The sequence below is a fragment of the Tyto alba genome, unplaced genomic scaffold, assembly GCF_018691265.1.
Source record: "Tyto alba isolate M040663 unplaced genomic scaffold, T.alba_DEE_v4.0 Super-Scaffold_23, whole genome shotgun sequence".
NCBI classification, from domain to species: Eukaryota; Metazoa; Chordata; class Aves; order Strigiformes; family Tytonidae; genus Tyto; species Tyto alba.
In genome coordinates, this window is record NW_024881297.1 from 11899317 (window position 1) to 11914829 (window position 15513).

The 15513-nt window shown below is 42.0% G+C and overlaps 1 protein-coding gene across 2 annotated transcripts in view; it reads left to right on the forward strand.

Moving 5' to 3' along the window:
* The window catches only part of RNF150 (ring finger protein 150), a 126049-nt gene that overhangs the window by 62420 nt on the left and 48116 nt on the right, over positions 1-15513 (forward strand). For both annotated transcript variants that reach the window (XM_033001689.2, XM_033001688.2), the window contains exon 2: positions 8360-8610. In XM_033001689.2, the coding sequence (XP_032857580.1) occupies positions 8360-8610 (251 nt within the window). The remainder of the gene's footprint in view (positions 1-8359; positions 8611-15513) is intronic.

A 15513-nucleotide genomic window follows, 5' to 3' on the forward strand; every position in this document is an offset into this window, starting at 1 on the left:
TCTGCATAAAATCAGAGGAAGTCAATATATTCTAAGCTCTTACAGCCTTGGCAAGATCAGCATTGATTACAAAAACATGAACAGAAATTTCTTTGTCCCTAAACAGTAATAAACAGTGGCTGAGGCTGCTTTTCACAGGAAAGATCACAGCCAGAAGCATCTTGCCTCTCCTGGTTTTAGGATAGAAAGAAATGAACCGAGAACAGCTCTGCTGGAGGTTATTGTTGTTCGCTTCGGGAACAAATACAAAACTTTTGTATCCATTACTTAAATACCTACCCAGTCATTAACATCAGGAGGAGTTTTTTCTTTACAGGTCACTTAATTATCCTAGTAGATATTTGTGCTTCTGCATTGAAAAGTGTTTCGTGACAATAAGGTTGTCCAAGAACAAAAAAGAAAATAGTTTGCATACAAGAGTTTCCTTCTTTTACAAATGGGAAAAGTGCTGTAGGGAAAAGGTGTCACTCCTCTCTCCATGGTTGCTGCATTTGCCTTTTAAGGAAACCTGATTTACAGTTAAATGTTTTGGAAGATGGGCAAAGGACCAAGGCGAGTGCTAGCAGTGCCAAGGAGAAGCGGGAAATGAGGGAGAAGATAAGCTGAAGGAAATATCTCTGCTTTTAAACAGAGAAGGAAAACAAATTGGAAATATGGGTGGGGGGAGATGAAAGCGCCTATGTTGCTACAAAGCAAGGGCTCTAGAGTAAAAAAGGAAAAAGATCATGTGGTGAAAACTCATGTTCTGATAACTTAAGTAGCCTAATATTCACAAAAAGGAGGCTACGTGCTGCTATGCTGTCTTTGCTTCTGGCCTTCCCTTGCATTGTTGTTTTTTTTTTTTTTTCCTCTCAGGCTGGGCACCCTCGAAGGGTGTTAGCTCTGCCTGCCTGGTGTGTCTCAGTTTTGGGAGTGGGGATCAGGGAATGGCCACGCTCCAGCTTTCCCTTCACGGCTGGCAGCGTGGGGTTGCGGCCGCTGCCGGGGCTGGTCCCTGGGAGGAGGCGTACAGGCCCATCTGAAGGGCCCAGGTGTGATGTTTGGCTTAGGGGGTGATGCCATCCGTCTGTCCAGGCCGGCAGGTGCATCTCCTGACTTGCTTCTGCTTTCCTCTGCTTAGCGACTGTGCACCCTGGGGGTGCGGGGGGCAGCCGAACGCTTGATGCTCACGTGTGTGGTGCACAGCTCTGAGCCACCAACCCACCCTCCTGCTGCCACAGGGGACACGCACCCTTCTGCCTTGGGTCAAGCCCTAACTGGGGCTTTGAGAAGCAAGAGGCACCATCTGGCTCAGACCCAGTCTGTCCTTGTTCATCACCAGCCACAGAAACAGGTGTGGTTTCCCCACTCCAGCTCAGAGGGGGACTTCTGACATAATCAGGCCTCTGACTTGGGCCCTGTTGTTTTGCTGTCATGACTTGACTTAATCTTTCTTCTCTCCAGGGGAGATACAACTTTCAGGTCCCCGTTAATGTAAAAGCAAGACTATGGTTTGAGACCAAAGGTCCATCTGTCCCGGCATCGTGTTTCTTGTGGCAAATGGCAGCTGCTTGGGGAAGAGAATAAGCAAAGGGTGAACATCTAGTCCTGCCTCCCCAGAATCGCTCTCCCAGCCTCTAGCAGCTTGTGGTCCCTGTTTTGTTTTGGTTTGGTTTTTTTTTTACATTGTGGCTCTCCAATGTTTTGAACACAAAGATCCTTTCTTTTAACCCCCTTTTTTTCTCATGTGAGGACTTCCCTATTTTATTCAGGGCTACCTTTTTGCTTAAGAGTCTTTTGGTGAGGAACCTCACTGAGTAACTTTGGACAACCTGAGCTGCAGTTGCCCATATCTGTTATAAACCTCATTAGGAACTGATGTCCTTTCTAGTCCTCTGGCATTGAGACAGTTTATGCAAGAGATTATAGATGACAGTTTGTAGTCATTTCTCCTATGATATAGGATGTATTGACTATGTATTACCGTTACTTACTATATGTTACTCTTCTCTCTGCCAGTTTTTTCTACAGGCTCATTTGCTGGCACTACATTTTGAGACCAATGCCGTGAATGCCCCATAAAGGAGAGTTCCTGCAGGGAACAGTCCTTTTACCCAGTTTGATTTCTTACCAGTAGTGGTTCCCAGCTGGCCTACATAAGAGTCTAGGACGTCGTTTAAACAATATTATGCTGCTGCTTCTCTGAAATGGGGGAAGCTCAGAAATCAGCTTTTCTAAAATACTGCTTTGGTTTCCAAAAGTAATTTTTGAGTTCACAAAAATGTAATTTAAGTCTATGTTTATTTTTAAAGGAGAAAAGTGGTAACAGCTAATATTCTGGTCAATTTATAATTGCACCATACAGAAGAGAAGAAATGAGATCGAACTTTCATTGGATGGTCTTAAAGACTTGGAAACATTGTTGCAACTATGAAAATATTAGAACAATTTACATGGCATTAAAATTAAATTGAGATGCCATCTGATTAACCTATATACCATTTCCCATGTAATTTCATTGTAAAGAAACCAAACACAATTATAAAGCAATTGTACTTTCAGAGAGAACAAGGTCTGCAGCAAAAGGTAGTATCTTCTAATAGCCCGACAGACCATTCTGTAGCTTAGACAGTCACAACTACAACACCATCACCATGGATTCCTTTTCATTCTCTTCAGCATTCATTTTTCAGCTGAGCGGCTGTTCTGGAGGGGAAAAAAAAAAAAAAAAAAAAAACCGAGAAAAAACAGTATTCTTTTAAAAATGATGACTGTGCTACTGTGCTTTGCTTCAAATTTGCTTTAAAATGTTACGCATCATCCAGGTCATACCCTAAAATCCATGCATGCAGACGTGGGCAGCGGCAGCAGGAGCTACAGCAGGAGGGCAGGGCCACGGCTTCCAGCACGGCCGGTCCTGCGGAGCTCGCAGGAGCTGCCACGGCCGCATCGGCTCACGCTGCCTGGGGCTGGCAGCACCCACAGACCACGGGCTGAGCCCGGGGAGGGTGCTCCCCAGCTGGGCATGGGCAGGTTGTTGAATTGGTTAGATCTGCATTTGTTTGTCTGTTTGTTTTCCCAATAGCTGCTAGTGATTGAAGTGGATTTCTAAAAATTAAATTATTTCTTCAAGAAGTCATTCTTAGCGTCTAGAAGTTAGAATTACTGCTACTACTTAGAAATAATGCTGAGCATCTTGCACCCTCCTGTGAGGTTTCTATTCCCAGGCTCTGAGCAAGACTGAACACTGTCTGTTTTATCAGGGCAGTTTCTGAACTCTAAAATAGTGCTTGAGTTTTAAGTTATAAAATCGGTAAAAGGAGATACTTTAGTACTCTATTTTGAGGTACAAGATGAGAGAAATCCTTATTTACATCTTGATAGAATATCCCGGAGAAGACTATATGCCTCCCAAATTTGAATTCTATTCAAATAACGCAATTAATTATTTCTCTGGCTGACTTCTGGCAGTTGCCAAGCATGAAGAATTAAATCGTCTCTTCTAAGATGTCTCAGAAACATAGTGCTTTTTAGAGTCTCCGTCAGAAATTGTCAGAGCATTAAAGCAGCAGCCTGCCACTGCTGGGCCTGACTGCTAATTAGGAGAACAGAGGACCATTTTCAGTATCACCCCTGAAGCGCCCAGAGCAGAATCAAGAAATATCACAGGTTTGTTAGCACAGCCTGTGGCCAAGGTGGAGAATTTATGTACATCTTCTGGCTGTAAAAATCTGTTCATTTCTTCTACAAAAGCCACTGTTATAGAACTGAAGTCTTTCTTTTCCTCTGTCACCAGTGAATAGATTGTTACACTTGAAAAAGTTTGCAATTTTGCATAGAAGCATCCCAGCTGAAATGCATTTCCATAGCCAAGTGCTGTATGGAGGAGAAAGGTTTGGAGAGGGTCTTCCGGGTTGTTTTCTGAAGTGTGCATCTTGCTGTTGGAAACACTCTCTGACTTCGTCACTGCCTCGCAGCTCAGTCATCTGCCGCCAGACGTAGGTGTTGGAGGGTGGCTGGTGCCTGTCTCCCCTGGCTCTGCTGTTCCTCCAGCTGTTATTACTTCCTTAGGAGATGGGACTCCTCCTGTGGGCTAGGGCAAGGAGGAGCCCAGGATGACCCCCACGGGAAGGCATAGCGCTTGGGGGATTCAGTATATCAAGAGCTACCGATTTCAGAGCAACTCTTTGCAAGTAGAGTTGCCGCGTCTTGGTGCAGCTGTTGGGCCATTGATGGATTAGCCACAGGGCTACATGCTTGGCCCATTGACTGGGAAACGAGCTGAGCCTGCCCACAGCTCTCCAGCGTGGCCACTCTGGAGCCAGCAATGCCCAGGCCTCCCCGATGCCCACCGGTGACAGTGCCGACGGCCCGCCTGCGTGATGCCGGGGGATGCAGAGCCCAGAAGCAGAATAGCTGCCTGAAGACTGGCAGCACATTTTCTTCAGCCAGAAATATTTGATTAGGCTTCCGCAATTTCAAGTGACATATCATCCCAAATGCCTGTAAGTTCTACCTTACTTGTTTCGTTATTGGCTCCTGAGGAGAGAGCACCAATATGTTGAATGTTTCCTAAGCCAAAAAAGAAAAAGAAAAAAAAAATCCATTCACTGCAGCCTGAATACCTTTCATTTATGAATCTGTGATTCATTCTGACAGCTACTTAAAAATTCTTGTCAAACTCTGCATTAATCTTGGCCAGAAAAAGAAAAGAAATGTGTTAGGTAACAAGAGTGCCACAAAATGCAGTTACCATTGTGGGTGTGTTTAATGAAAGGGATTGTTAGCATTCAACTCACCAGAGAAGCATCAGTACATGTTACCAGATAGTTTCTCTTTGAAATATGTTGAACAAATGTGTACCTGGGCATAGAAATGCATCTCTAACACTGATGTCTCATTACATTAATTCGCTTCTTTAATGTGTTTCATTTACATGTATGTCAGAGCTTCTCGTGTGTTATTAGATACTGAAACTGAGATAATACAAAAGTTTTGTTGTATAAGCGAGGAAAGGGAAATAAATTACTGCTTCTTTGTTTTATTTTCTTCCCAATATTGAGCATATTTGAGATTAAAAATTTAGCTTAATGACTTGATTGCTCAAATAGCACTCTCTGTAGTGCCTTGGAGAAATTATCATAAGCTCAATAAAATGCTTTTTAAAAAAATAAATCCTGATTATTATTTGTTGCTGATTTGGTTATCTTTTTCCAAGAATGCTTCATTACAAATGGTAATGTTTTCCAAGAAAATAACCAGATAGCCTGAAATTTGAATATATTAAGGATTTGAATAAATAAAAGCAGCTGCTCTCTTCTTGCAATAGCTGTGCTTTCTACTTTGCATTTCTAAAGGCAGTTTTCCTTAGCGTATATCCATGGCAGTTTACTTTGTATCTTGTGTTTTTTGAAGTATCTTAACAGGCCCTAGGCCTGAGGTAGCAGTAGACCATGCTGGCAGAAAGAGGTAGGGAGAAGAGAGCAGGGAAGGGAGGTGTGTGGCTGCACTCCTATTCAAAACCAGTTATGTTTCCACCATGAATTGAAGCCAGAAAACTTCACTGTAGCTCAGTCAGAAATGGCAGGTGATGAAAAACAGGAATGAGGTTAAATTTATGCAGATAAATTTTTCTCCCTCTTTTTCAATACTTTGCTATTAAAGAAAGACAGGACGTTACTGTGGGTTGCTTGTTTTACTATTACAAAAATATTAATTTCATAATCGAACAATTTAATATGATTCTTTATTTGCATCGCGTCATATTTGGCCTGTGCCCATTATTTACAATTCTCCAGAAATATACTAAGCTATATTCGGTTGAATTAAACATGTTAAAGTTTTTGAGGAAATTTAAGATTCAAAATAATTAAACAGTTAAGATACTACCTATATTTTTCACTGAAAATGGTTTTGTCTGTATTTCCCATTTTAATAGGCTTTCAGGTAACATAATTGATGCAGTGTCCCAGATTTTACTGAAGATGATGTTAGAGGTCCATTCTGGACAAGTGAGAGGGTCAGAATGGTGGCTTTTGAGAGGAGTTGGTGAAATTTTAGTTTCAGTATTTTTGGCTGTGGAATTTTTGGCTGGGGTTTTTTTAGCTACATGTGGGGTGGTTGCTTTGGTCTTCTTGTAGAGTGATTTTAAAATTTTTCTTTTCTTTAAAGAAAGGGAGGAGAACAAAGGCAGGTATGTGAACAGCTAAACACTGCTCCAGATAATTTGTCTTATTGACTGCAGGAAAATTACTGGCATGGCACCAGTGCCCTTCTCAGCCACTTTGAGACTTGGCAAATTCTTCCTGGGCTGTTAGGGTAATGTTTGCATTAGCCTTTTGTAATAAACAGGTATCAGAAGAGTTGCAAAGGTAGATTTATCTTGGCTGCTGAAGGTGGGCGCTTACTAGACAAATAAAGGGAGATAGCTGAAAATTATTAGTGCTTTATGGAAGGGTATCAGCAGAAGGGTTAAGTTTCCTGTCATAGATACCTAAAACTCTTGACTCAGTCAAACTATTGGTTTCCCCCTATTCATTGACTGATCCGTTCATAATTAGGAAAGTGTTACGATGGAAAGTCTCATGAGTGGAAGAGTGGTGGTGTCTGGACTTCTACTCCAAGACTTGAGAGAGGAGGGTTCGGTTCCCAGCTTTGCAGCAGATTCTGTGTGCGAGTAGCAGCAGTCTGTCACAGCTATTTGAGTATCTCCAGTTGATCCAAGTTCCTAGCAGGATTTGGTAAAATTTCCACCACAGTCAGTGTTTTCTATTGAACACCACCCAGCTGTCTGCTTTAGTATATCTGAAATCCTGCTAGGCACCTTCTGGTCTTTAGCATCTAAATACCTTTAAAAACCTGGTTTATACCTCCCAGGGGTTTTTGGTGGAGAAATGTCTGAGCTGGACCATGAGGACCAGGGCATAGTGCTGCACCAGTGAAGCTCAGGTTGGATATCAGCTTGGAGGGGGATGCTGTTGGAAACGCGAGTCACCCTCTCACGTGTCCATTGACGGCCGAGCAATCCCTTCCCACCTCCACAAATATCCCAGGGCAGGCAGCACTTCGCCCTCCTGCCACAGCCAGTGGGGTTAACAACATGCTGGCTGATTTCCTGAGATTTCACCTGAAATTCTGAAACCCCCACCCCAGCATCATCTCTCTGACTCCAGATGCCCCCAGCTTGTACCTTTCTTTCTAAATGCCAGTTTGTGATCATTTCATACACTGTTGTTTCTAGCCCATTTCTACACTGAAATGCATCCTGTTTGTCCTTAGCCACTTAGTGCGTTTCAGGATTTGACTATAGCAAAGCATAGCTGAAGTGTGAAAATTGTCTACATACTTGTTTTGTGAAGTGGAAGAACAGAATATCCCTACTATTAAACCATTAAAAAGCCAGAGAAGGCATTTAACAAGCTGCTCAGTCCCAGATAATTTCAGATTATATTTGTCATGTATATAGGGGACATAAAACATAAAATTGCAAAAAGGAAATAGTTTCAGCAGCATGTGATGCAAGTAAAATGAAACAGCACTGCACAGAAAAGAAAGCTGGTGCAGAGTTGAGGTTTGATAGGACAGTGGAGGGCTCATTTCACAGGATTGTGGCTACAGAAAGATCGTTGGGACTATAGGAGGTCCCTGCCCCCTGCCAGTAGTGGACACCGCTGCCTCAGCTGTGCTGACTCACATCCTTGTGGGGGGGCCATGCTGCAAACTGCGCCGAGGCTGACCTGGGCTGCATCTGGGCTTTTTTGTGGAATAAAACACTGCTCTTGACTTTAAACTTCAATCAGTTGGCGAGTCCAGCTCCCAGCAGGGGCTCCCAAATATCTGCGTGGGCTCGGGGGAGCTGGGGCCATGTTGAGCTGCTCTTGTCCCTGTGGGCTTCTCCTGTTGCCAGCCCCAGGCAAGGGCAGCGATGCTTTGGCGCGTTCAGGTTGTGAAGCCATATGGGGATCTGTGAGTGAAAGTATTTCTGATCTGAATGCGGAGTTCGGAGGGGCTCCTCTGACAGACTCCTGACCCTGCAAAATGAGCTATGATAAGTGTACATGGAGTGTTGGATGGAAGGATGCTGGCTGCAACATATCTCCCTTTCTGCAGTGCTTATATCATCTTGATAAGCTTCAGTAGTGCTGGATATCTGTGTTTATGTCAACCCAGGAAACGCATTTTACATATCTCACAGAGATTAGTTTATAGAAACACGCTATGTAACTGATTCCAGTTGAAATCTTCACCAGATTCATCTGGCTTACCTTTTGGTGAGCAGGAGGAGAGAGCAGGAGAAAGGGGAGCTTTTTTATTACTGTTTTGCCTTTTGGCGATCACTTGTTTTACTTAAAGATTATTTTCTCTCTCTCCTGTCTGACAGGCCTGGAAGATGTTGTAGCAATAATGATTCCTGAACCCAAAGGAAAAGAGATAGTGAGCCTCCTGGAGAGGAACATTACTGTGATGATGTACATAACCATTGGGACACGCAACTTGCAGAAGTACGTCAGCCGGACCTCTGTGGTGTTCGTCTCCATCTCCTTCATTGTGCTGATGATCATCTCGCTGGCGTGGCTGGTCTTCTATTACATCCAGCGATTCCGCTACGCAAATGCCAGAGACAGAAATCAGGTGAGCAGTGCCGGAATGGCTGTCTGTGTTTCCAGAGAATCACCATGGGATTCAACGTAAAAGTAAAAGTTGAGGAAATTGTGAATGTCTGATAAAAAAGACAAACCAAAACTAAACCCAAGGAAGTGTAAAGAATGGGGATATCAAAATGCCTCTGTTTGAGAAAAGCCAAGACTTCTGTCACTATAGGAGGGATTCAGGAAACAGTAAATTAATAAATATAATGTGTATATATATTATGGGGTTTTTCTCCCATGCAAAACACACAAGAAATAGACAGGAAGTTGATAATGTTTATTAGTGAAAAGATTGCCTTGGTACATATAGCCAAGTGACATAGAAATTTACATAACTAACAAAGTCGAGATCAAAATGTTGACTAAAATATAGTGAGGTATGTAAATGTCTGTGTGTGAAACAAGGGTTCATGATAAGTGAAGAAAGAATAAAAGAACGGAAAGTGTTTTCATTTGAATACTTCTTTAGAAGGGTCTTGGGCTTGAAAGGCAAACATGTCCCTGTTCACTTGACAATGATCACTGAATATATAAGTGCTGTAGTGATAGCCACCACTATTATTAAAACATTGCTTTTGGTTTTGGCATCTTGTCCAACCCCCCCTGAAAGAGATGCAAAACCTGTGGAGCTGGAGAGACATCAATAACAGTGGGAATGAGGCCTAGGTCCTGAGGCTCTCTGGATTTATAAAACACTGTGCATCTTTATGGTAGTTCAGCAATGAATAATAATAGCAATGATAATAATAAATTTAATCTTTTCTTGTCTGGATACAACTATCTCAGCATCAGCAGAACTGTGAAGCTGAGGCTTCTACATTTCATTCTAATGGTACAGTAGAAAATGTTATCAATGTATGAAATCTGAGGAGATAACAATTTTACTGCAAGGAAAAAAAATGCACTGTAATTCAGAGATGCTTCTGGATGCTTAATAAATTACTGGGCAAGGGGAGGGCTGCCTTGCTTGCTCTGCAGAAAAAGTAAAACTGAGAGTGTTAATAATCATCTTGTAGAGAAAAGTACTACCACACACTCTGTAATGTATACTTAACATATAGGGATCCCTCACCCTCCCCCACTGAAATTCAGTCACCCTCTGAGATAGAGAGCAGCTGCTCTGTATTTACAGACAGAAAGAATATATTTTTCCTTTTAAATATACAGTATGAAATTTTGGATAGCAAGAATGAGACTATCCCAGCTGGAATTTGAACATCACTGGCAGCAGATTCGCTGTGACTGTAACGGCTGTGATAATTTTTAGATGCTTTGGCTGCAAAAGCACATGTGTGCCTAATTTATGTATGTGAGTACCTTAAGTGTGCTTTCAATCAAGTAATTATACAGGCAGATTAGCAGTGTAAATAGACATACATAAACATGAAACCCAGCAAAATAAGAAGCTCAATGAGGTAATATGCTATGGTTTCAAACTGATGGGTTTATATGATCAAGGAGATTTCCTCTTCAGTGTTTTCTTTCGAAAGATTGAACAAGACTAACATGTGCACAGGCAGTTGTCTTATGCGGAGGTTTTAATGACTTTGTTACTAGTTCTGTTCTTTAGAAGAATAAGAAAGCATGCCTCCTAAGCAATCGTTTATTATTCATTTTTACCAAAGGTGTAATAATGATATGGGGCAAACTAGAATTTCTTTGCATACTTCCTTCGTGCAGTTTTGCCTGACAGCTCCTCTAATCTCTTTATTACCTCTTTTCATATGAAAAATAGTAGTGATATACAGACACAGCTTGACCATTTCTGTTAATGAGTTGCTGTGGTTTGTTTTGTTTCGTTGTTTTTTTTTTTTGTTTTAGTCCTGGCTGTGGAATATAAAGATGTAGGTAGTTCAGAAGAGCTTGTCTTGCTCTTGCTCTTTCCATGAGGTTCCCTCTCTGTTTCCCCTAAAGTTCTGCTGGTTCATTACTTTTTTTTCTTTGGCACATTTTCTTGTAGCACAATGGTAGGATCACAAAGTCCTCTGTCAGTATCTTGGATATTCTGGTGTATACAAGAAAAACTGTGTTGCTTTCCTGGAACAAGATTCTTTTGTCATTGTGCTCAAAAGCTTTTGCCATTATAACTTGCATGTATCTGTTTGTGTGAAGGTATTGTGCTTACTTGTTGGAAAGCCTTGCATGTGTTGTAAGCACCTTCATTACTGGCCAACTTTAGGAAAGATGCTTTCTTCTATTTGTATTTGGTGTAATCAGGCTAAAGTTTATCCAAAGGTTGAAATGTTTGGATAAACAGAGCATCAGATGAAGGGGGAGCCAGCTGACCTGTTCAAAGAAAGTTGTGCTATCAGTTCCTACCCTGCAATGCGATAGAATCTAACTGCCTGCCCTGTTCTGAAAGTGTAAAAAACTGCAACTCGTTTATTAGACTTCAGTTAAAAGTAGAATATTAAAAAAAAAAATAAAAAGCTTCAATTCATTTTGACATTTGAATGATTTAAAATTCCCAGAGTTTTAAAACAAGCGCTTATGAGGGCCTATGTTTCCTGTGTCAGATAAGAACCTATTCTTACCTCTTTGTTAACCTCTCTCATGCACGCCCTTCCTAGGTTTCACTGGTACTGGAGTTGCTACCAGGAGCAGTTCAGCCTCCTCTAGATTGGTAGTCTGGATACTGTGCTGAGGGAATGGGACCATGTGGCTGACTGCAAAATATGCTTGGCAGAAAAGCCGTTATCTCCGAGCAGGAGGGGTGTTGCACTGTTATATGAAAGCAAGATTTCTGAACACCTTTCTTTGGTCACTTCAAGTCTCCCTAAGTCATCCTCCATTTTGCCTCTTCCAAGCTGACCCATCACAATTATGTCTTCCTTTGGTGAAAAACATCGTGTGTCCTTTTGTCAAGCCTCATAACCACCTTTGCCTCCTTGTCCTCTTTTATATGGTGACCCTCCTTTCCACGTCCTCTTCCCTTCTTGCACATAGCATAAATTACTGATCAAGCAGTACACCCAGAATGTAGATTTAACTATCCATCAAGAGTCCAGCTAGTGAGAGAGGCAGCTAGAAAGACTGAAGGATCTCCTGGAATGATTTCCTGTGACTCCCCAGTGAGATGAAACCTGGACGTAGAGCATGTACATCTTCAGCCACCACTCTTCCTCACTGTGTGTGCAAAATCCAGTTTACTGTGCCAGAAGGAAGACCCAGCTCACTCCAGTTATGTGCCTGATTTTGATGAGCAGAGAATCAGGACTTCAAGGATTTTCGTTGAATGCCCTGGCCCATTCATCCCAGTTTGGCTGAGAATTAATGCAGTGGAGAGCAAAACTGGCTTGCATTGTGGGCTTGCACACCTGCAGCCAGGGTGTCAGCTACAAATATGGTTAGATTTCAGTCTTGATCGTAATACATTTAATTTTTAGGGGTATCTCTAGCACAGATGACTGTATGGTGCGTGTGGAATTAGAAGGTAGGTAGTAATATTCACATGGATGAAAATCCAAGGCCTCTTCTTTTTTTCTCACCTAACAAGATGTCCAGGAAGTAGGTGGTTGCCCTGATGATATGCCCTTTTGATATATAGAGGGGAGATTTGTGTAAGGAAAGCATAGGCAATCCACTTCCGCAGCAGCCTGTTCCTGGAGCCCTCCTGAAGATGAGAGTTTCTCTGTGAAAGAGGCTGGGAATTGTTTGCATCAAGAGACATCAGGTTGCAGAGTTAATTGAAAGCAGTTTGAAATTACATGACAAGTTAAGTCCTGGAGATAATTAAGCAAAATCTGACTTGCTGTCTCAACCCTGTAACAGTCAAGACACAGGTTTAAAAAAAAAATACAAACCAACGAAAACAACCCACCAAAAAAAAAAAAAACAAACAAAAAAAAAGAAACAAAACCCCTGAACAACAACAAATAAAACAAAAAACCACCCTGACAGTGTATCAGATTTCTTATTTCACCAGTAATAATAGAGTTCTCATTTCGTCATCTCTGAGACATAAGATGGGAAGGTGGCAGGGGGATGATGTTTAAGTGCCAGACCTGCTGACTGTATTTTTTCTATGTCATTTCTTCCCATTGGTTTCTTGTTAAGAAGTTTACTGTAAAGTTGTTTTGAAACCAGGTGGGCTCTGTGACTTTTGCAGGATAGTAAGAGCCAAAGCACACGGTGATTGCTTTGGGGCTGAGGAGGGTCCTGAGTTAATCTCCAGTGAAGGATCTACTTTAGTATGTGTCTGGTGGCATGTGGAGGGTCAAGCAATTATTTGAGAAGGACGACTGCTGGCCATGACTTTGAATGAGAGTTTTGGGCCATTGAATAGAGACATCAGTCTCGGAGGCAGTCTTGGGAAGATGCTTCCCATGATGGAGTCCACAAACTTTATCTGTGGTACAGGAGCTGTGTCTGATACCTTGTCCTGAAGGTGTGCTTCATTCTGCACAAGGCACAAGGCGATGTCCTCCCTGCAAAGGTGATTGTTTAGTAAAGCCATTAAGAGAGAAACACCGTATTTTTTTTTCCACAGCATCTATAGTCATCTACTTCCTCAGGAACAGACAAGTGATGCTTTCCACGCTACTGTCCCTTCTTTTTAACTAGTATCACTATCTCCACAAGACCACTGCATCTGATATGCTTAACTCCTTCCAGTCCAGTACTGAATGTTGCAGCCTTGCTAATGGGATTATGAGATTAATAATTGTGAAACTCTAAGACTCACATTAAACCTTTAAACTATTATAATGCCTCTTATCTTTTAGGGGAAATCATTGGTTAGTGTTAGTGTGCCTTTTGCTCAAATGGAAGAATCCTTTGAAAGTATGACATTACTCCAAGATATTCCTGTTCTTTCAAAAACTAAATTAGTCTTATTTGCATGTAAGTCATGAACTTGTCTATTTAAGATAGATAAGAGAAAGCAAACATGAAAACAAGCAGATCAAAGATGTACATGAGTCTTTAATCTTGTCCTTTCCCCTTGAAGAACGTGCAAAAAAGGACTGAGACATTTCATTAGTTTAAGTAATAATAATGATAAAAAGGAATCACAGGCAGTTCCTGAAGCAGGACGTAATGGCTCTTGTCTTGCTGTATGTTATCAGTCGGTCTTTGATTTACATTAAAGAAACAAATAGCTGGCAAGAAATGTTTCCAACTCTCATCTGTTCCCTTTATTTAAGGGAGACCCTGAGAAAAATGTACCACAGAAAAGATGTTGTATAACTACATGATACTCCCTCATGTGTAATAATTACTTATGCTGGAAAGCTCATATGTAAATCTCATATGATAGCCAAGATCATTTTCATCTCTTTATCCAGATCTGAATTTGCTCTCTGCTTTCAGTATTGCATGCATTTTGTTAGTCTTCCATGTCTTTCCAATCCAATAAACTTACTCTCTAAATTTAATTTAGTGATTTTAATTGAATCTGAAGAACAAAGTGGTAATTTATTAATGGTATCTGTATGGTGATTAGGTCTCAATTTACAAACTACATCCAGCTTCCTTCCATTTTTGGCTTCGTGCTCTCACACCCTCCAGCTGGAAACCCTTCCCGCTGACAGGCCCCTCTGAACTTCAGCACAGGCGGTGTTCCCAGCCCGAAAAGTTGAATGTCTTCTAAGTCAGCAAAGCCCCTAAGTAACCCTCCTATCTAACTGCACATGACGGGAAACATGGATGGGGAGGAGAGGTGGAGAGAAAGGTTTGGGTCATTTATTGGTGGCAAATTGGAATGAACTGTATCATGAACTGTTAAAAAACTGACGAGAAGGCATCGGATTAGGTGTTGCTGCATGAAACTGTACAAGAAAGCCATGAAAAAACTGGAGAGAACCCAGAGGAAAGTCCCAGTACGGTCTGGGGACAGGAGCACACGACATCTGAGGAGAGGCGGAGGGAGCTCGGCTTGCTAAGCCAGGAGGGGAGCAGAGAAGGAGGAAGGGCTCTGCTTGCAGCCTTCAGCTGCATAACGGGTGGCTGGAGAGGAGGCAGAGTTAGGCTCTTCTCAGAGGTGCACAGAGAAAGGACAAGGGTAACGGTCACAGATTACAACAAAGGAAATTCCATTTCTGTATTTAAAAAAAAAAAAAAAAAAAAAAAGACTGTGAGAGTGATTAAGTACTGGAACACATTATCCACAGAGGTTGTGAAATCTCCCTTCCTGGAGATATTCAAAACTTGACTGGACATAGCTCTGACTTTGAAGTTGACCCAGCCTTGAGCAGGGGGTGGGAGTACATGACCTCTCAAAGGCCTTTCCAGCCCGTGAGTCTGTCTCCAGATTGCCTCGTTGTGGGGTTAGCACAAGTGAGCTGCCAAGTCCTTGGAGCACTGATAGAGGCACAAGCTCAGTAACACAGCATGCGGAGGTAGCTCCGCTGAGCAGGGATTGTACGAACTGCCCTGTAACATTCTCAGCCTCCTGCAAGAGGCAGGCATCTCAATCTTCAGCGTTTGAGAACAGGGTGTTTTGTGTCAGGCTGTTATTGCATACTTTAATCCTGAGTGGCTGTGACCCTGCCAGCACAGTAACAGTGTTTTGGAAATGTGGGAGAAGATTCAGAAATATCACGTGGTAAGCAATTCATGGTCCAATAGAGGGAAAGATAGAAAGGCAAAGAACAAGCAAATGGTTATGTATGGATAGAATGTTGCTGCGGGACTATATAGTGCATTACCTGGAAGAAACTGCAGACGCTTTCTCCCTGTTTTTATAGCTTGCATTGCTCTGGTAAAGTAGACAACTCTATTGCAGGAAAAGGGAACAGCAGAGAAGATTGTTCATGCTCTTCGTGGTTAACAAATTAACAGCTTGCATTCAACATTTATGTGTTGCCGAAGATCATAAACTAGTTCTGCAACGACATAAGAATAAAGACCTTCTGAATCCTAAGTCCAGTGTTCACTCTGCTTACTA